At 32.8% G+C, this 21,279-nt stretch overlaps 1 protein-coding gene across 1 annotated transcript; it reads left to right on the top strand.

Moving 5' to 3' along the window:
- The first annotated feature begins 1,259 nt into the window (after positions 1–1,259).
- LOC134270062 (tyrosine-protein kinase ITK/TSK-like) lies at positions 1,260–20,878 on the top strand. The gene is made up of 11 exons (XM_062752245.1): positions 1,260–1,265; positions 1,903–2,034; positions 7,304–7,402; positions 8,893–8,992; positions 9,214–9,348; positions 16,175–16,497; positions 17,032–17,099; positions 18,126–18,185; positions 19,867–19,980; positions 20,277–20,401; positions 20,507–20,878. Exons 1-11 carry the CDS (start codon positions 1,260–1,262, stop codon positions 20,542–20,544), a joined length of 1,200 nt encoding a protein of 399 aa, XP_062608229.1. The 3' UTR covers positions 20,545–20,878.
- The last annotated feature ends 401 nt before the right edge of the window (positions 20,879–21,279 follow it).

The raw sequence follows: 21,279 nt of genomic DNA, 5'->3' as shown, positions 1-21,279 counted from the left end.
TCAATATCAATTCCTTTGTGAAATCCCCATACTTCCGAAGCATACAAAAGTATACTATTGACATAGGTGTCAAAAACAGAGCATTTTGTTTGAACATTAAAGTGGTAATCCTTTAGTTTACTTTGAATACTAAAAAGAGCTTTTCGTCCTTGCTCTGCAAGCTTCTGTTGTGTTTTCGTAAATTTACCATTATAGTTTAATAATAATGTCATGGTCACTCATATATGTAATTAAAGATTTCCTGGCTTGGTCATAACATGGGCATTGAAAGAAAAAATGAACAGTCTTTAAAAAAATAACCACATTTTAAGCATTTAGGTGAATCAACTAAGTTTTGATTAAACAAATCTGCATTAAGATTACTAGAGAAGTTTCTCAACTGACAGTGGAGTATATTTTAATTTTCTTTGTCCATAATTCTATAATTTGGATTTTGTTTTATCCTCAAGATTTTTATTTTGTATACATTGTTTAAACTTTGCGACACTTGTTACAGATTTTAAGGTATCTGGTAAATCATTCCACAATTTAATTGTAGATGGTAAAAAGCTATTGTAATATGAAACTGTTCTAGTGATTGGTAAGTGATACAAATTATTGCGTAAGGCGTAATTGTGTGAAACAGGTAGACATTGATTGACCATTTCTTGCAAATATTCAGGTGTATAATTATTAAGTATTTTGTACATAAGTGTAAGCTTGTGTTTAGTTCTTCTTTCACTAAGCGTTTGCCATCCTAGTTCGTTATACAATTTTTGTTTCGAGGAACTGCGCCTTAACCCAGTAATGATGTGTCCAGCCTCTATTTGCACACTCTCTAATAGATTACTCTGCTCCTACTTCAATCACTTTAAAATAAATAACTACATCTCACTGAGATGCATAAAATGAAAATTGTTGCATGAAAAGATTTCAATTTAAAGTTTTATTTAGAGACTTTTTGAATAAAATGATAAATTAAAGAGTTCTCCTTCCTGGCCGAGGATTGGATAACCATAAAAGGAATAGGTATATGGCTTCGAATCCTCGAATCCATTACTTTTAAGGGATGGGCGCTACACGTACAATAACATGCAGGTTATCCTGTAGCTGTTACATCGTAATCAGAGTGAATTATCTTATTTACAGGAAAGGGAAGAGAAGATATCAACGTTAATCTGTTTTAAAACTCTAGTAAGGATCAACATACAAGTGTGTATCAAACTTCTTATTTCCTTGTGCTAAAACAGTTTTATTGCAAAGTAAGACTCAAAGCAAGGATGTCGGTATGTATTTTTAATAATTTTTGGGACTGAGTATTTCAGCTTTAACTTTAAACATATGCTGATTCTATTTTTTATTTTTATATTTAGTATTTAAATGAAGAAAATCGGTTTTATGTACTTCCAATATATTAAGCAGTATGAAAGTATTAAATTTTGTAAAATGCATGTGCCGAAAAATCTAAATATGTTGAAAATAATATTTCATTCTAAATTTTTAACAACACTCCCTCCTTCAAACGTATTGTTTTATAATTAAGTTTTATTTAAAGGGATTGTGTGCATTAAATTAAAATAATAAAAGAGGAAGGTAATAAAACTACTGGAAAAATAACAAGATGTGCAATTATTTAACTTCTGGTTTAGACATATGTCTCTCTATCAAAAAATTCTAAAATTTTAAGAAAAGTGAGAGTTTTGTTGTGTATTATTGTTGTGTATCATTGAAATATATTTTAACTTTAATCCATAAAATTAAGAGTAGTAATTTGAGAAAGCAAAACCAACTCACCAGTATTGTCAATCCGTGTTCAGTGATGTGTGCAGAGTTTAACAAATTGAACACACTCGGTGAAATATTATAAAATCTATATACAATAATTTTGTTTAGAAATCTTTACGTCAGATTTTTCTTTTGTAGAAACCTATATTGAAAGCTTTTCTGAAGAAAAGATCGATTGATAAGAGCCCCTACGTTCTTTCTACAAACTTTCAAAAAAGATGGTTTGTGCTGGATGACAAACACCTAACATACTACGATGGCAAAAGTTCGGTGAGAACCACTGTGTACTTTTACTTATAAATTCAGGTGAAACAGAACTACATCTTCCACCTATTTAAAAAAAACAACAACAACAACTATAAATCATTTACAATCTGAAAACAAAATATTTATCCATCAGATACCCACCCATTCGAAGAGCAAAATATAGAAGTCCAATTCAATTAAATATGATTGTAAAATCAACACTACAGTACTTTTATTTCGTGTTCTGGAAAAAAAATAAGTTTTGGATAAAATTGCCAACACACATTAGTTATAATATTACTATTTATATTTATATCGAGTTTGGGTGTGCAAAAAGCTCCAGAAGAAATGACAACTAGTCTTTGACTGATTAGTAAATTTCTTTATAAGCATGAGAATTACTACTGTAACAGCTTGTGTTAATAAGAATTGCACTTTATTGCAGTATACAAGAATCCAGTGTCAGTCAGTATAATTCAATTCAATTTTGTTTTACGTGATTTTATTAAAAATACGGTTGAAACTGACACACTCTGTTTACCAGTAATATAATATACCGTATTTCTGATTTTGTTTTTCCTGTGGTAGTTTAAATATAAAGATACAATTCCTGTGTTTGACAGATGAGTAAACATCTTGAGAATGATGTAAACATGGACCAGGAAGGATAACGGAATTTACTCTTATAACAGTGCTTAGAGCTCTCATAAAAACAACGGTTACTTTTTTGCTGAATTATTGATGTTTTCGTCCGTCGTTCATCATACGTCGTCAATCTGTTGTAAACCTTTACAACTTCTTCTCTGAAACCGCTTCAAGCCAATATCAACCAATGTTGACATTTATAGGTGAAGGGAAACACAATTTTATAACCCCCCCCCCAGGGCCTGAGGTGTGGGACCAAAACCACTTAAATTACTGCAATCTTTAAAAATCTTTTTTCCTGGACATCAAGCAGTCAAACTGTTGGTATGATCGTAATTAGCATTGAGTCCTCTACCAAAATTGTGAAATACATGACCCCAGGATAAGGGGTTTCTAATTCTAGGATGGGACTTTATTGATTATATAGTGAAAGTGCATTATTTCTTTGAAAATCTTCTCTGCTTCTGGGTATCAAACAAACAAACTTAATGTATAGTTATGATAAGAGTGTCTCTTCCAAATTAAATTGTGAAAAAGGGTTAGGAGTTCCGGGGTTAGGGTGGGGCTTTATTGATTATATAGTGAAAATGCAATAATTCTTTGAAAATCTTCTCCCCTGCTCCTGGGTATGCTAATGAGATAAGTACAGTTACATGTATGATGAGGAAGGGTGTCTCTTCTAAACTGGTGAATTTCATGGCCCCAGGGTCAAGGGTTCTGGTGTTAGGGCGGGACTTTATTGATTTTATAGTAAAAATGCATTCTTTGAAAATCTTAAATTCTTAATTAGTTTGTTTAATAATACTCATATGAGGAAGGGTGCCTCTTCTAAAATTGTAAATTTCATGGCCCCAGGGTCAGGGGTTCTTGTGTTTGGGCTGGGCTGTATTAAATATATAGGGAACAGGCATTAATTCTTTGAAAATCTTCTTCTCTGCTCCTGGTTTTTAAATAAACTAACTACGTACATGGTTTTGATGAGGAAAGGTGCCATTTTAAAAATTTCATGGCTCCAGGATCAAGAGTTCTGGTTTACTTGGGGGGGGGGGGGGCTCTATTGATTTTACAGAGAACATACAATAATTCTTTGAAAATTTTCTTCTCTGTTCATGGGTATTAAACAAACTAACTACATGCATAGTTATGCTGAGCATGGGTCGTTCTTCCGGAATTTCAAGGCCCCTGGATTAGGGGTATCATAGAGGACGAGGGGCTCTAATTTATACTGAAAATGAATTAATTCTTTGAAATTTGCTCCATTATATTAATCAAACATTTATGATGAGCAATGGTACCTTTTCCAAAATTGTGAAATTTGTGGACCTAGGATCAGGGGTTCCTGTGGGATGGGGGCACTACTGATTATTGCTGAATATTACTGATTAGTTGAAATGCTTTTTTTGTTCCCCTACTCGGTCTATGGGTATTACATGTAAGTAACCAAACTAAACTGCTAAGTATATAGTTATGATGTGCAATGGCGCCTCTTTCAAAATTGTGAATGTCATGGCCTCTGGTTTAAGACATGAACTAAATTCAATTGTTGGAAAGTTGTTGCATGATGCTCAGGTGACGTATAAGGTCCATTGGCCTCTTGTTATTATCGAAATCTGATTTGGTATATGCAAAACATCTAAAGGAAATTTTGTGTTGAGTGAGGTTCTTTCAATTGCAAGCTTATTAATTCTCATTTTAAATAAAGATATTTAATATTATATAACAAAAAAATATATGAGCTCGCCATAACGGTCGCACCGTCAACAAATTAGCAAACTTGATGAGGAAATTAAATGTGCTTGTTGAATTATAAGTATCATTGCACGATACTGCACTCTGCTGCAACATATTGTAATACCTTGCAAATTGACCACTAAAAATTAACTTTGTGAAATTGTCATTTTGTTTCGTAATTGAGTTTTAAAATATGATTTAATTTTTTTTTTATATATTTCTATATTTCGTGTTTTGAATAAAAAAAAAAAACAGTGGTTGTTTTAGCTCTACTGGTCAGAGACCAGAAAGGCTTATGTGATAGTAACGTGTCCAAAATGCCACTTCTCCCACAGTGTTGGTCTGATTTCAATATAACTTGGCACACAAGTAGACTACACTAAAATACATCATTTAGTGCATCGTTTTTTGATTTCGATGATTTGTGTTGCCATGGTTACTAAAATTAAAACTTTCTGTGAAATACCTTTAAAACGCTACTCTTCCCACAGTTTTGGTCTGATTTCAAAATAACTTGGCACACAAGTAGACTACACTGAAGTGCATAGTTTAATGCATCGATTTTTGATTCCGATGAAAGATGTTGCCATGGTTATTAAAAAAAAAATTTTTTTGAAATTCCTTTATAATGCTACTCCCCTACAGTTTTGGTCTGATTTCAATATAACTTGGCACATAAGTAGACTGCACTAAGATACATAAATTAGTGCATTGGTTTTTGATTTGGATGAACGATGTTTCCATGGTTACTAAAAAATAGAACTTTCTGTGAGATTCCCTTAAAATGCTACTCTTCTTACAGTTTTGGTCTGATATCAATATAAATTAGCACACAAATAGACTACTCTAAAATACATTTAGTGCACTGGTTTTTGATTTCAATGAACGGTTTCGCCATGGTTACTAAAAAAAGAATTTTCTGTGAAATTCCTTTAAAATGCTACTATCCCCTAAAGTTTTGGTCTGATTTAGATATAACTTGGTACATAATCAGACTACACTAAGACACATAGTTTTGTGCATCGTTTTTTGATTTCGATGAAAGGTGTTACCATGGTTATTGGTTAAGTAGAAATTTCTGAGAGATTCCTTTAAAACGCTACTCCGCCTACAGTTTTGGTCTGATTTCAATATATCTTGGCACACAAGTTGACTACACTAAGATACATAATTCTACTTTTCCTTTGTTATACGTACATACCAGAAGAGCTACAGTCTCATCAGAGACTTCTGGTTAATTCACATTTTCTTTATTATTTGTTCTCTTTGATAAGAATCAAAATGAACTGTCAGTATTTGTGTCTAAAGACTTTTCGACAAAGTTGCATATTGGTGATTTCATCAACTGACAAGTTTTGGTATCTAGAACAGAAGAAAGGGAACATTGTCTTTGACTGATAAGTGGATGATATTTTATTTGCAAGAGAATTAATGCTGCTGATCTTAATAAGAATTTAACTGCACTTATTGCAATGGACTAGAATGCAGTGCAGGGAATCCACCTAACAATGGTATTCACCGATACTATACAACAAAGAAATACAGACCAAAATCGTCTATCAGTATATGGCTTTGAAAAACCTAAAATCCCATGAATTGTTTGTAACTGTGAGCATGGAAATATTGGGGAAAAACAGATTGCTAAATTCATGTACAAAATACATGGGAAAATGTTCTTTGTCAGTGGCGTAGCATCGTTTTTGAAAGTGGGGGGGGGGGGGGGGCAGCCAGAGAAAAAAATTTTTTTACTTACCTGAAAAAGTTGAGAAGCAAAAAAAAAAAAAAAAAAAAAAAAAAAAAAAAAAAAAAAAAAAAAAGGAAAAAGAAATGGTTGTTCAAAGTCGAAAATCCTATTTTGTGTGTGTGTGTGTTTGTGTGTGTGTGTGATGGGGGGGGGGGGGGGGGGGGGTAAAACTTTTCCTCAGTGTCAACTACTTTCAGTACCAATTCTTATACTACATTTTCGGTATATCGCTAAAAGTGGGGGGGGGGGGCAACCAGGTTTTCAATTAACATTTCCTATAGTATAAGTAAGGTTGGGAAAGCCCCCCCCCCCCCCCCCCCTGTTGCTACGCCCCTGTTTGTGCCTTTGCGATCGCCATGACATTTTTTTTTCAAACATAAAATTTCTGTATTGTCTGTAGTAATTTAATCCACAATGCGAATTCTCATTTTCATTCAGCTATGATTTGCTAATCTGACGTCAATATAATAAATATAGTCCCAGCTACCACTGATGCAAATATTTCCCAAAAGAAATTTTGGTCCGTTACTGCAGAAAATATCATAAAGAATAAGGAATTCAAGTTTTATTAATGAATTGAAAAGAGATAAAAGTACATGTACATTTCTACAGACATTATTGTGTGGTCCAAACTGAAGCGCTATGTACATAACCTTTCTGTTTACCATGTCTCCACATGCTAGTCACCTCCGTAGATAATTTACTAGTCCCTTATCTCGCTGTAGTCTCGTTAAATCTCATCCGAGCTTCTACCAGAGCTACTTTGAACTCCTCGGGCTTTATAATTTGCAGAACACGGGCGAAAAATAAAAGGTTCCATTTAAAGGGGTGATACAGTTCAGGTTCACGGTCCCGGTCTATGCGAAACCATGCAGTCGACAGGGAAATGTTTTCTTTTTCAAGACAAAACGATTCCAAATCTGATGGTTGCAGGGGACAGTGTTGTCCATTTCAAGATTTGCATTGATTTAACTCGGTTAATTTAATTTTTTTATGGGATTTTATTAGGATTTGTCCTAGTTTATCCGAGAATTTCACAAAGTTACGGTCAAATGGATCAGTGTGTGTTATAGAATCAGATATTATACTATAATTTAATAAAAATGCTACTGTTATACAGGATGTACAGTGGTATATACATACTTGTATATGGTTAAGTTGTTTGATTGACAGAAAATGGGTGAAGAAAAAGGAAAGGTTGAACTTAAGAAGATCTTGGCAGTCGAGGCATTAGACGACTTATGTATGGAGGACAAAAGGGATGTCTTTCAGGTAAAAATGTTAATCACCATTATACTTCTAAAGCGCTCTACATTTTCAAAGGCGGATCTAGGGCCGGGCGTGCTCCCCCCCCCCCTTCCCCTTTTGAATTTTTTGTATGTAAAATTTACATGTCCATATTATCCTAAAATCAAGAAAAAACATCTCTTATTTGTAAAAACTCCTCAGCCCCGGACCCACCCACCCCAAAAAAAGTACCAGGCCTTAGACCCACTAGGGGCTTCAGTGCAGCCTACAGACCACCCCCCCCCCCGCCTTCTCCAGATACGAAATTCCTGCATGGATCCGTCACTGATTTTAACAAAGGGATTCCATAAGGCATTTCACATTTATAAAACATTTATAAAGCTCAAAAGAAATTTTGTTTAAACATACTATAGACAACTTTATATAAAATTTAGAACATGGTTTGAATAAAGATTCCAACCCAGAAGAAAGAAAATGAACGAGAGGCCCAATGGCCAATGACTATAAGGGTCCCCTTAGCATTATACAACTCCGTTAAAGGAATGATAATACATTATATAAATGGTGCCTGTTTTGGAGGGTAACAGTTGAAATTGACACCCCAAGGAAAACCAAGTTTTCCGAGGGGTGTCAATTTCAACTGTTACCCTCCAAAACAGGCACCATTTATTTTATTATACTGAATGTCTTCTTAAATTCAGTCAGCAAAAAAAAAAAAATCGTCCATCATCTTTACGTTCACGTTTAGAAAGCTTTCAAACTCCTTGCTACTTCTAAAAAGATTTACTGACCTTTTTAATGTTTGTTTGATACTCTAAGAGTCTTTTATCATATAAAGTTTCGTTATTTCTGCACTCGCAAGCATGTTTCGTCTGTCGTTTGTTGTTTTCAAGTAAGCTACATCGGACGCAAGCTTTTATTGACGTCAAGTTTATTCCAGTTCTTTCAAACGCGCAACTGACGTTTTGAGAATTCTACGGTGAACCGTAGATAATATTTGGCATTACGCATTGTGTTACCCGTTGTCACATGCGTTGCTAAGGCTGAGGGTAATAGAACGGATTGTTAACTGCGTCTAAACCAATCAGATTTTAGTATTTAACATGAAAGTATAATAATCTCGTATATAATATATATTAAACTGATATTTGAAGATATGTTGCTGAAAACAAGAGAAATAAGATGATCAAATATCAAGAAGCTAATCCAGAGACTTTGTTCCCACCGTTTAAAGGAAAAAAACAAGTTCATGAATGGATCTAGAGAGAGGGTCGAGGGAGTTACTCTTAGAAGGACCGGGGGGGGGATGAGGATTGTAAAAAAAAGTTAATTGGGAAATAAAATTTAAAATCTAGAAATATCTCCTGGAAATGAAAGATTCACACATAAATAATGTATGAATTTACGATCTTGACCTTTGACCTCAAAATAAATAGGGTCATCTTTAGTTTACCTTGCTAATCAGTGTACGACTTCAATGCCGATAATAAGTGATTTTTTGATTTGATTCTCAGGTAATACACATCTGTCCTACAAGATACGACCCTGTTATTTTGTATGTGGTAACCAGTAGCAAACAAGAACAGGAGAAGTGGATCAATGGAATCAGGAGAGGTTTGGTTCTTTCACTGATACCTACAAGAAATTGTATTGAAAAATTGCTTTAAAAGGAAAATGATTTCAGACAAAATATGTTTTGAAGACTTTTCATTTTATATTTGTATATTATACAAGTATTTGAAAAAATACTTAAGTGCCTAGTCTATATGCACAGAAGGCGGGTATACATATGATGCATCTTTTTAAATCACCGTCTACTTTTCATTCTCTATCAGAGGCCATTAAAAATGAAGCACCTTTTATAAAGAATTATCATCCCGGTATATGGGTTGATGGAGCCTTTACTTGCTGTCATGCTCAGGGAAAAATAGCTCGGGGATGTAAACTGGTCCACGGAACTTCCGAAGAAGGTAGATCAACGATTAACGATTTACTTATATTATCTTTAGAAGGTTGGCAATGTATTTTACTCATAAACTTCAACATTATAGAAGAAGTACACACTTGTCATGACCTTTAACTTGGCAATCATGTTGATTATGTTTTATCAATTAACAATAGTAAGTATATAGTTATTCCATTCATATGTAGACTGGACATATCCCAATATAATATTGAAAAAAAGACACCACAGAGTAAGCTACATCTGTTTTATATCTGGATATTTTACTGAATATAGACGAAAAACGCTGATAATTAACAATTCTACCACGATTATCGCAGACATCAAAGAAATGCCGAGGACATTATTCTCCAAAAAATCACGAACGTCATCAAAAAATTATCATGTCAGAAACACGTGACGTATCAATCCTGTACAGTTGAAATAAATATTTGACTCTAAAATGAAATACTTGTTTAGACCACATCGATGTGTCGTCTTTTGCAGTCTGAACACTGTAAATTGCATGAAGTTGCTGATGAATATTGGTTTTTTATAGCCATGCGGAGCTATTCCACGAACCTCCCTACACATTTAAACACCAATAAAGCAGTTAAACAGGAACATGATCATTGTATATTCATTAAAATTAATCAATACATATAACGAACAAATTTGAAATTTAAAAAGGCTATTTCTAATGCAACGAAAGCTCAAATTGTCTGCATTCCATACATATGTAAGCAAACAAATTTTCCCTCTGGTGTTAATGGAACAGCGTAATCGAAACATGGTGACCTATTTCGTTTCTCTATAGAGGAAACGATCAGGCGTATTTTAGCGATCTTTAAGATCTTTGTAGAATAGAAATAAAGTCCTTGTTGTCGTGAATGTTGCAAGATAACCTCCTCGGTCTCGAAATGTTGTTTGAAATATAAAAGCCTCGGCTTTTATCTTTCAAACAACATTTCTCGACCTCATCCTGCAACATTCACGACAACGCGGACTTTGTTTCTTAAGGTAGGCCCATAGTTTCAAACTTTTCTGTCAAACTTTTCATTCTTTAACTTGAATACCTTGAATAACTCATGAACTAAAAACACCCATAAAAGACATATCTTTGCAGGTTAATTTTCATACAACATGTCTCAGCGTACATACCTCTAAAAATTCTACAGCCAAAATTAAACATAAAGAAGTGTGATATCATATTTTATTTAGCTAATGCACCAAATCACATCAACTTTATATTAAAATTTGTGGAAACAAAAAACATTCATTTGCCAGGAGAATTTTTGAAATCTTTCCTGGAAAACATTAACAAATTGATGTTGAATCTGTCCACGTCTTTAAGAATAAAATCTCAAAATATCTTTATTTTTAATAATTCTCAAAATCTAAATCGTTTACATGCTATTTTTTCTTTGAAATTAGTAAGAATTATATCTAAGGTTAACAAAAACATAAACTTTATTATGATTGACCTGAAAAATTTAAAAAAACGGCCCTTTGAACACGTATATCCCCATTTTGGAATATCAAGTTTTTCAATAATTTTTTTTTTTTACAAAATTTAAAACGAAAGTAAAATTTAGAAAAATGATATAGGCGTAAAATCGATAAAAATAGATCTCAAGTTAGTTTGTTTAAAAAAAATAAAATACGAAGGGATGGGCTTTTGAACAAACTTAAGTATAAAATCGGCAGGACACACCTTTCAAAATTGTATGTCACATTTATCAGACCCTTATGGAACGCCATGGCTGCCTTATGTTAGATGATTATATTATATGCTGTGGGTCTATAATTATATGCTGTGGGTTTGTTATTATATGCTGTGGTTCTTATATTATATGCTGTGGTTCTATAATTATATTGTGGGTCTATTATTATATGCTGTGGGTTTGTAATTATATGCTGTGGTTCTTTTATTATATGCTGTGGTTCCATAATTATATGCTGTGGAATTATTATATGCTGTGGATCCATTATTATATGCTGTGGTTCCATAATTATATGCTGTGGATCTATTATTATATGCTGTGGGTCCATTATTATATGCATAATATGCTTTCAATTATTATATGCTGTGGATCTATTATTATATGCTGTGGATCTATTATTATATGCTGTGGTTTTATAATTATATGCTGTGGGTTTATAATTATATGCTGTGGGTTTATAATTATATGCTGTGGATCTTTTATTATATGCTGTGGTTTCGTTATTATATGCTGTGGGTGTATTGTTACATATTCTGTCGGTTTATTAGAAACTGTCTATTCAAATTTGGACTTCTAGTTTTTTTTTAGTTTACTTGCTCAAAAAATGGCGGCTAACCGTAATAGGAATGAGAGAGAGTGGAGTGCTGAATAGGAAGGCATTACCTATTGGTTTAAATGAAACATGTAAATGTTATTAATTTTTTTTTTTTTTTTTTTTTTTTTTTTTTTTTAAGTAAAAATATTAATGTTTGAAATAATGAATATTACAGAAATATAGAAATACCAGGGAGATGGTAAGAGCGGGGGTTGATTTTTTTTATGGAATGTAGGAATATAACAGAAATATAGAAATACCAGGGGAGATTGTAGGAGTTGTGGTTGATTTTTTTGGGGGCCAGAGTGTTATTTACTGCCGGTACCTATAAGTTAATTTTTATCAACTGCAATTTTGACCTATAAACGCCATGGATCCTATATTTTGGGGGGATTTTTTTTTAAATTGGATTAAAGTTTCAAACGATGCCATACACTACAAATATTTATCATATTAAGAGCATCTCTTTTTGCTATGCCTGAAAATGTTAGGATCTGATGCGTATTCCTCCACTAATCACATCCGAACGGTTAGGCCTGGTACAGTTGCCGCCATTTTTTGAGCAAGTAAACTAAAAAAACAGAAGTCCAGATTCGAATAGCTAGTTTCCAATAAACCGACAGAATATGAAACAATACACCCACCGCATATAATTATGAACCCACAGCATATAATAATGAAACCACAGCATATAATAATGAAACCACAGCATATAATAAAAGAACCACAGCATATAATTATGAACCCACAGCATATAATTATGAACCCACATAATTATGAAACCACAGCATATAATAATGTAACCACAGCATATTAATAGATCCACAGCATATAATAATGGACACACAGCATATAATTATAGACCCACAGCATATAACTATAAACCCACAGCATATAATTATAAAACCACAGCATATAATTATAAACCCACAGCATATAATAAAAGAACCACAGCATATAATTACAAATTCACAGCATATAATATAAGAAGCACAGCATATAATATAATCATCTAACATAAGGCAGCCATGGCGTTCCATAGACCCTCGCTCGAATACGCTTCAATTGTTTGGGATGGCTGCTCTAATAATGATGCCGAAAAGCTTGAAAGAGTTCAATTATCTGCAGCTAGAATTGTTACAGGACTTTCAATTTTTATGTCAAGAGAAATACTTTACTTTGAAACTGGCTGGGAAACATTGAAAGTTAGGCGCTATAATGCAAAAATGATCACGATGTACAAAATTCGTAATGGTAGTGTACCTGAATATTTAAATGACATTGTGCCAAACAAGCGTGAAAACATTTCAAAATATAATACCCGTAATAAGGAACAATACGCTGCCCCAAGATGCAGATTAGAATTATATAAAAGGTCTTTTATTTCCGACGCTGTGAAACAGTGGAATTTACCAAAGACAGAAACGGGGGAAGCTATCTCACTCAATGCATTTCGAAAAAATATAACTACAGAAGTAAAAAATCCCCCAATTTATTTTTCATTTGGCAAACGTTATACCAGTATAATCCATACTAAACTTAGACACAACTGTATACTTAACTATGATTTACATAAAAGAAATATTACTAGTATTAATAGCCCTTTATGTTCATGTGGAAAGTATGAAGATGTTTGTCATTTTCAGCCGGGCTTATTGCTCAAAGAGCAATTGCCGGCTTATGTGATCCTGTTCAAGGCAGGATGTTGACCTCATAGTCGCCATTTTAAAGTTACGTGCAAAAATATAGTTCTATACTCTCAACCGCTTTTGAGATAATACAAACGCTCAATAAAGCAACAAAAATAAAACGAATTTTTATATATATAAATAAACATTAGTAGTAATGACTTTGAAAACTTCAGCCGAAGTCAAAGAACATAGTTCATTAGCGTAAGGATTTTTGATAATCAGTGTTATCGTAGTTCTCTACGCATATGAGGTAAAACAGGAGAGGGAACCAGGCTGGCCTGTTTGTTTACATTCAGCTGCGGTACCAGATTAATTCTGATTCTGACAAAATCGGACCGTGGTATTAGGATTGAAAAACTCACTGTCAGTGTCTTATCATTTATATTGATAGATTTAAAATAATTATTTCATCAGAATATAAACGTGTAAGAAATTCATTCTACTCTGTAAATGAGCCCGGCTCTCTTTACTTCTGAGTACTTTGATTTCTTTTGCCTGCAGAAATTATCCAAACGCTAGGAATAATCTTTTTAATCGCCTGTTTTTACTAGACGACATTGGTCAATATTGACACAACTTTGTTACTATGTGGTGATGTAAATTTGCCTGTAGAAACAAATACACATATTTTTGCTGCTGTGCATAAATTTATTGACCAATCCTGTAGATTTTAAATTGTTATATTACTGAACAAATATTTCACTTGTATCTCTTTTTGCATTTAAAATTCTATGTACTACATGTACTAGTATTTTAATTGCATGACATATAGTTATATTTAAGGAGAGGAACTCGTAAGTTGAAAGAACTTGTTTCCAATCCTTTTGTTTATACAATAAAATATGTTCAAAATCAAAACAAGGGATTAGGTTCATAAAGGCAATTAAGAATTTTGTGTCTGTGTATGTGCTAAAAGCATATAAATCCTATGGACAAAGTGTAAAGTGTTAATTTCCATAAATAGTATATATTAAATGCTTTGTATTCAAATTGACACTATAATTAATAAATATAGAGCCTATAGTTATTAAATTATTTTCAAGCAACCAAAATATTTTATTACAAACAAGCTAATTCAGAGAGAGAGAGAGGAAAAAGTAAAGCATGAGCAGTTCGGGGGGAGGGAGGGGGGAGAGTGGGATCCCCCTCACTGAATTTGTAGAATTATTAAATGTATACATGCATGTATACTGAAGCAAATAGAATATACCATTATGGATATAAAGATTTAATTGCTTATTCTTTATTATGTGTATAGAAGATTCTTTTTATATGGAATATTTATCACACTGTAATGATGATTTTATGAGTTTGTACAAGCCAGACCTCATAAATTTTTCATTCCGCGTGCTGAATACTATTATTTAGTAAAAAAAAAAAAAAGTATTTCAAAAAAAAAAAAAAAAAAAAATTTGTCCGTCAGGGACTGGAACTCGGGATCTCTCACACCGGAAGCGAGAAACATACCACTAGACCACGGAATCGCTTTACAGAACGTGAAGTACATGTATATGCAGAAGTGAAGTTACATACATATGTATATATTCATGTTCGGTATTGTCAAAATTTTACACAATCCATGGTGTTTGATTTATTTAGCCTTTATTAAACAGTTCTAATAGATGTAATAAGAACATAAAGTCCGCCGAGAACCTGTTTTATACGCAATAACTCTCCTCATGCCCCTGTGCTAAAAATAGCGACATATAATACTATAAATACTGATAAAACAAACGGGGCGGGGCACTTTGAGAGGGGTGAGAGAGATCCTAGGGAGTTTTGGTATAAAATTACATTGAATAAGCTCAAAATCTTGAAATATCGCCCGGAAATGATAGTGTTACACACAGATAGAATGTGTAACTTTACGACCTTGAACTTTGACCTTTTGACTTCAAAATCAATAGGGGTCTTTATTAGGTCACAGGGAATTGTTATGTAAAATTTCATTGCAATAGCTCAAATGGTTCTAGAGATATCGTGTGGAAACGAAAGTATTATAACAGACAGAATTTGCTTATATATGACCTTGACCTTTGACCTTTTGACCTCAAAATCAATAGGGTTCTTCTTTAGTCCATAGGGAGTTGCTATGCTAATTTTCATTGCAAAAGCTCAAAGGGTTCTCGAGATATCGTGTGGAAACGAAAGCGTTACAGACAGACAGAAAGACGAACGGACGGACAAACCCAAATTAATATCCCCCACTTTTCAAGCGGGGGACAAAAAAAAGTGATAATCAGAATTTTATATTGGTGTGTAAAATTAAAACCGGATCCGTAAAAGTATGGACCTTCCTTAAATAAAGAACGCGACCAACAAGATAACTTCAGCTTTCCCATCTACAACTTTTCAAGACTGTTTAAAATGCAGTTAGCATATTCATCGAATCACTGAAATTTTAAGTAAATAGTGAAAAAAAATACATTTACTTAAATTGTTATTATTATGAACAAGGTATTCGAACCTTGTGTTTAAAGTCAGCGTTTCGTAAATCCATTGGTTGTTAAATTGAGCTTTTTAGGAAATACTAGTATAAGTATATATAACCTATAGGTCGTTATTTGACTGACTTATTTTATACATGTACCAATAATCGGGCCTTTGTTATAGGACTCCCGTCTCTATCTCCCTCTTCTCCAACTATTTGAGAAAACAATATATGGAGAAAATCCCTAATACCACCAGAACTATATAACTTTTTCGTAGGCTGTTACTATTGGTATATTATTTATTTTTTTTGTAAATGTGTTTGTGAGTTTTTTTTTCATTTATTAAGTTAATAAATCTTGATCACGTTTTCTTTTAAACAAATCTATTTCATGTTATTTGGTTCTTGAAAAGGACCTTCTCATGAACATGCAGGGGACGATCAAGGGGCGCATGCCTCCTCGAGGTCTTCCTCAACTAGATCTAGATCACAGAGGGAAACTGAAGCCAGGACTGCTCCTTCCAGACCCCAGCCTAGAATTCCTACCAATGCAGAGGAGTCAACTCGGGCTAGGCACATAGGACATAACTCCCCAAGAAGTTCCCAAAAACGTCAGTTAACAAAAAAATCTTCCACACAGTCGTCATCGTACGGACATTCTCAATTTTACAAAATCTTTGTGGCGGTATATGACTATAGACCAACTTCTGAGTCGGATGATATCGCACTTGTAAAGGTATTTTCTTGCGTGAAGCATATCTTAACAAATTAAAACAACTTAATTGTAAAGAGCTAAACGGTTACTCGATCGGAAAAGTAAGCGTGTACCCATCGTCGGTGCCTATTTAATACCAAAAATGGTCCGATTTGATAACACTAAAATATATAATATCATTATATGTATAAAATTATATAACTTTAATTACTAAAACTTTCAACGTTTGCTTAGAAGTGGGATTTTTGTTTAAATGGTACATGTATACATGTATATCAATAGATTCAGAATTGCATGCTGCTTTGTTAAGCATATTCCCGGATTGTATAAGATGCATTAAATGTGCTACTAAATAATAATTAAACTGTGATTATAGTTGGTATCGGGAATCACATTTTATATTTGGCTATATATAAAGAAAACAATGTGGAGAGAGAGAGAGAAAAAGTATTAACTACCCGATTGCTCTCTGCAATCTTCTTTATTAAAGTTTATCATTTAATTAATTATTTTAGAAGAATGGAAAAAATTAAATGCATTTGAATTCCGTTTCAGGGAGAGCGTTATGAAGTTTTAGATGACTCGGATGAGCACTGGTGCAATATTAAAAGTATTAGAAATGGGTAAGAGCTGCATGTGTCATAAAAGAGGTTTCATCCAAGCATTTGAGCAGATTTTTGAAATAGTGTACCATAGCCCCTAAAGAAAGTGCACTGCTCCGATTTTTGCTTCGATTCTTAATTAAGGTAGGACACAATAGATAGGCCAAATTTTTCCTCAAATTCAATTTTTCTGAAACTTTGATGTTTTGATCTAGGATACAAACTCTCTCTTTATATATGATATGAAAGAAATTCAACCACACATTTTTTGCCCACATAGTCTGAAATATGGCCTATCAGACCCCGGTAAGAAGATTGTGAAATCAGACATTCGACTTGACAATTAGCCTTATTTTAGAATTATCAATTGATCTTTTGCAAATGTGTGTAATACTTTTAATAAAAATAACGTTTTTGTTACTTTTAATCAGTAAGTCATATTGATACTGGAAAATTTGAGTAAAATATTGAGTAGAAATAGAACATACAAAGCGTCGGAATTGAAAATTCACATGTAAATATTCGACAGTTTAAGTTGACAAAGATTTTATGACTTGTGATTCATGTAACATGATTTATGAGAAAATTAGACCATAACTTTGCACTATTCATTTTGTTTATCATTCTTTCTTTTCAACATAGTGAGACTCCTAGTGTCCCTATTGATATACAATACAAGATGACCTCTAGTCTCCCACAAAATCACTACTTTACTATAAATGTGAAGTTAGAATTCTAGACATTTATTTCTTCATAAAGAAGCATAGTCTTCTCATTATCTACTAAAACAAATCAATATGTATGCGTGTATCTACTGAATATGTATCTTGACTATAAAACTTTAATTTTTTTTTTCTTTTTTTTTTTTTTTTTTGATAAATGTGACTCGTATAATTCAAGTTGAGCTGTACCAAGATATTTATAATACTGAATACCTTGCATTGTCAACATGCGCACGCAATTACAGTGCATTTAATTGGACAAGGTGTTCTTTTTTAAAAATCACATTTATTGCAGCAATTTAAAAAGAAATGTTTGTGTTTTAAGATATTCAGGTTTTGCCCCAAGAAACTATCTTGAAGAGGACACTGATGTTGAATCATACGAGTGAGTACAAAATGCATAGATTTAAATAAAAACTATACTGTAGTATAAAGTGAAAAACCTCGTTTCATCTCAAGATAGTACATATACGAGTATATACTGTATATGTCATTCATGATTTTTTTAAAAATTTAATTATAAAGTTAAAATTTTAAAATTCGTTAGTTTTGGCAAAGGCATGTATATGTCCCCTAAATGCAAGATAAATTATGTCAACATGCCAAATAATCATGTCTATACATGCAAGATTATTTTGTTGACATTTAAGTTACAACTCTTTTAAGAGATTCTGATTTAAATATTATTAAAATCCCCTACCCGATGCCAGATCCAAAAATAATTATATATATAGCCATGCGACTTATTTTTGTCAACATGCGACTTATTTATGTTAACATGCTACCTATTTATGTCAACATGCGACTTATTTATATCAACATGTATAAATTCTTGTCAACATGCGAGTTAATTATGTACACATGTTGGATCTTGCATCTACTATTAAAATATATTTTCTTAAGGACATACGCAATTAAGGTACCTTACCTACTGATAATTTTTCAAGATATTCTAAATTCAAACTTGTATTACCATTACATGTTCCTAGACAAAAAAAAATCAGCATGTGTTACCAGGGGTTTTGAAAAGATATCAAATGATGAAAATTTTGGCATTATTCCAAGAAAAATGTATAAAAATTACAAAACATAATTTCCAGATTTTTTTCATCAAAATTTGTTTTAGAAGAGGTGTACAAATCCATATACATGTATAGATATTAAATGTATTGCACAAAGGTCCTTCATTTAGTGGAACTCTTCAACTCCAGGGAAGAACTCAAAGTTAAAACTATGTTGCATATGACCTTAATAAGATTGGTAATTTGCATGCCAACATGATTAAATTGAATTTTGACACAATATGTTGCACGTCTACACAGAGACATATAAAAATGGATTTTTGTATTTCTCTAGTATATATAATTATGTTGCATGTCAACTTCATTTATCTTGCAAGAGAGGGGGGGGGGGGGGCAGAAATATGCCACCATACTATATAATTTTAGCACCTGGCCAAATATGTGCTTGGAAAATCATTTATCACCTATACTAGCAAATAATTAAAATGTATATGTAAGGAGATGGGCATGCAACGTAGTGAAAATGCAATATTGTTTTTGGAAATCTTGTTTAGGAAAAGGTGGTGTCTTATTCCATGTATTCAATAGGAAGCGTACTCACTGGCGTCGGAAGCAAATTGAATGGGGGGGGGGGCTAAGTGTAAGAGAAAAACATTCCAACCTACAAAAAAAAAATTGACATGCCAAAAAAAAAGGAATATGTTCCTGTTCTCCAAAGAGGAAAATCCCATTTCGTTGCGGGGGGTGGGGGGGGGTTAGGTTCAAACTTTTTTCAGTAACAATTTTTTTCTGAACACTACCACTTACCCTTTTGGGATATAAACTGCAACGTGCTTGTTGAAAGTGAGGTTGGGGGCTAAACCCTACGCCCTAATGTGCAATGTCTATATTATGTCTATCTCTGCAAAAAAAAGTGCCCCCCCCCTGTTTCGGACACCTATATGGTACTCTAAGCACAAAATTTGATTAACATGTCAAAAACTTGTAGTAGCTTCATCACCACGTTCATATAAGATGTAACAACTAAATTGTCATTAAATTCAGATGGTATTGTGCATCGAAGGAAGAATGCGAATTATTGCTGGTCGAGGACGGGCGGCCTGGTTGTTTTCTTGTTCGTGACTCCAGAGAAAAGGGCACTTTTACTCTTTGTTTATAGTATGATTTTTTTTTTTCTTTTTAATTGCTTTTAAAACTACCTGCAAAGATGTTGTAATAATAATAATTCAGAAAACCTTATTCAATGCAAAATATTACAACAGTTACATACATGTATACTATATAATCTTATGCCAAAAAAAAAATTTAAAAAAAATTTGATATGCTTGGTGTTTAATCAAGAGAACATATTAATCCAAACTTATCATTAATAATTAAAATTGTAGCATTTGAGATTAAAAGAAGATAACAAAAATATATTTTTGAAAAAAATAATCACATGTCTTCATTACAAGTGATGGTGCCAGCATTAAAAATTTCCGAATCGAAAAAACAACAACTGGGAACGTTTACATAAGAAAAGAGAAGGAATTTACCTCCGTGCCAAATCTTATTGAATATTACCACCAACATGAAGTCGGTAAGCTAGCACCCAGAAAATTTTGTTTTTTATGTGAAATTATTTGTAAGCTAGAAATCTGTAGATTGTCGTAAGCTAACATTTATTTTTTTAATTAAATACAAGGTTCCACTGGCCTCCGACTGGAATCAATCCCCATGTAATATTGTGGCACTGGTGCTTTAATCTTCATCACCACAGAACGACTTACCAAGTTTTGAAAAAATAAAGTTATTTTGCAACAAGATCGCGTCTTTTATATTGTGGAACTGAAGAAAAATTGTGGAACTGAAGAAAAATTGGACTTTCCCAATCATTTCTTGCATTCTTTTCGTTGGACAGATGAGAAATTAATTGGATCCATCATTTATTGTCCTTGAAAGTTTTGTTGATTGTATATAAACTATGAAACAATCACTTGTACATCATCAATATTCGGATAAAAATTAATTTGTGTTCAAAATATCTTGTAAGAATAGAATACAGTTTTACAGTGATGATTTAATGAACATTTAATTAATTAAAGAATCTAAATTTCCTCAAACAAAGCACCTGAGTCACTCCATATTTCCCGTTGCTAATCTTTATTGTGGTCTAGCAGAAGTAGTTTGAAAAAAAAATTGTAAACATACCATTATCCTGAAGACAATTTAGTAATCGGTTTAAGAATTACAAAGTCACTAGTACTTGACCAGGAGAGTTTAGATTACATAATATAATAAATACTTACTTATGCTGTAAAAACATTTAATTTTGCTAATAGGTTTCAAAATGTGCCTAAATAAGCATTTCGTTGCTAGAAAAAAATATTGTATACTTGAATATTTGTTTGAAAAAAGTTATACTTTTAAGGACATACGCAAAGTACCTTACCTACTGATAATTTTTCAAGATATTCT

This window comes from Saccostrea cucullata, unplaced genomic scaffold, assembly GCF_032062105.1.
Source record: "Saccostrea cucullata isolate Sc308-1 unplaced genomic scaffold, CSIRO_AGI_Scuc_v1 ctg261, whole genome shotgun sequence".
In the NCBI taxonomy this organism is placed as follows: Eukaryota; Metazoa; Mollusca; class Bivalvia; order Ostreida; family Ostreidae; genus Saccostrea; species Saccostrea cuccullata.
Note: the sequence above shows the minus strand (reverse complement) of the source record. Positions and strands in the feature narration are given on the sequence as shown.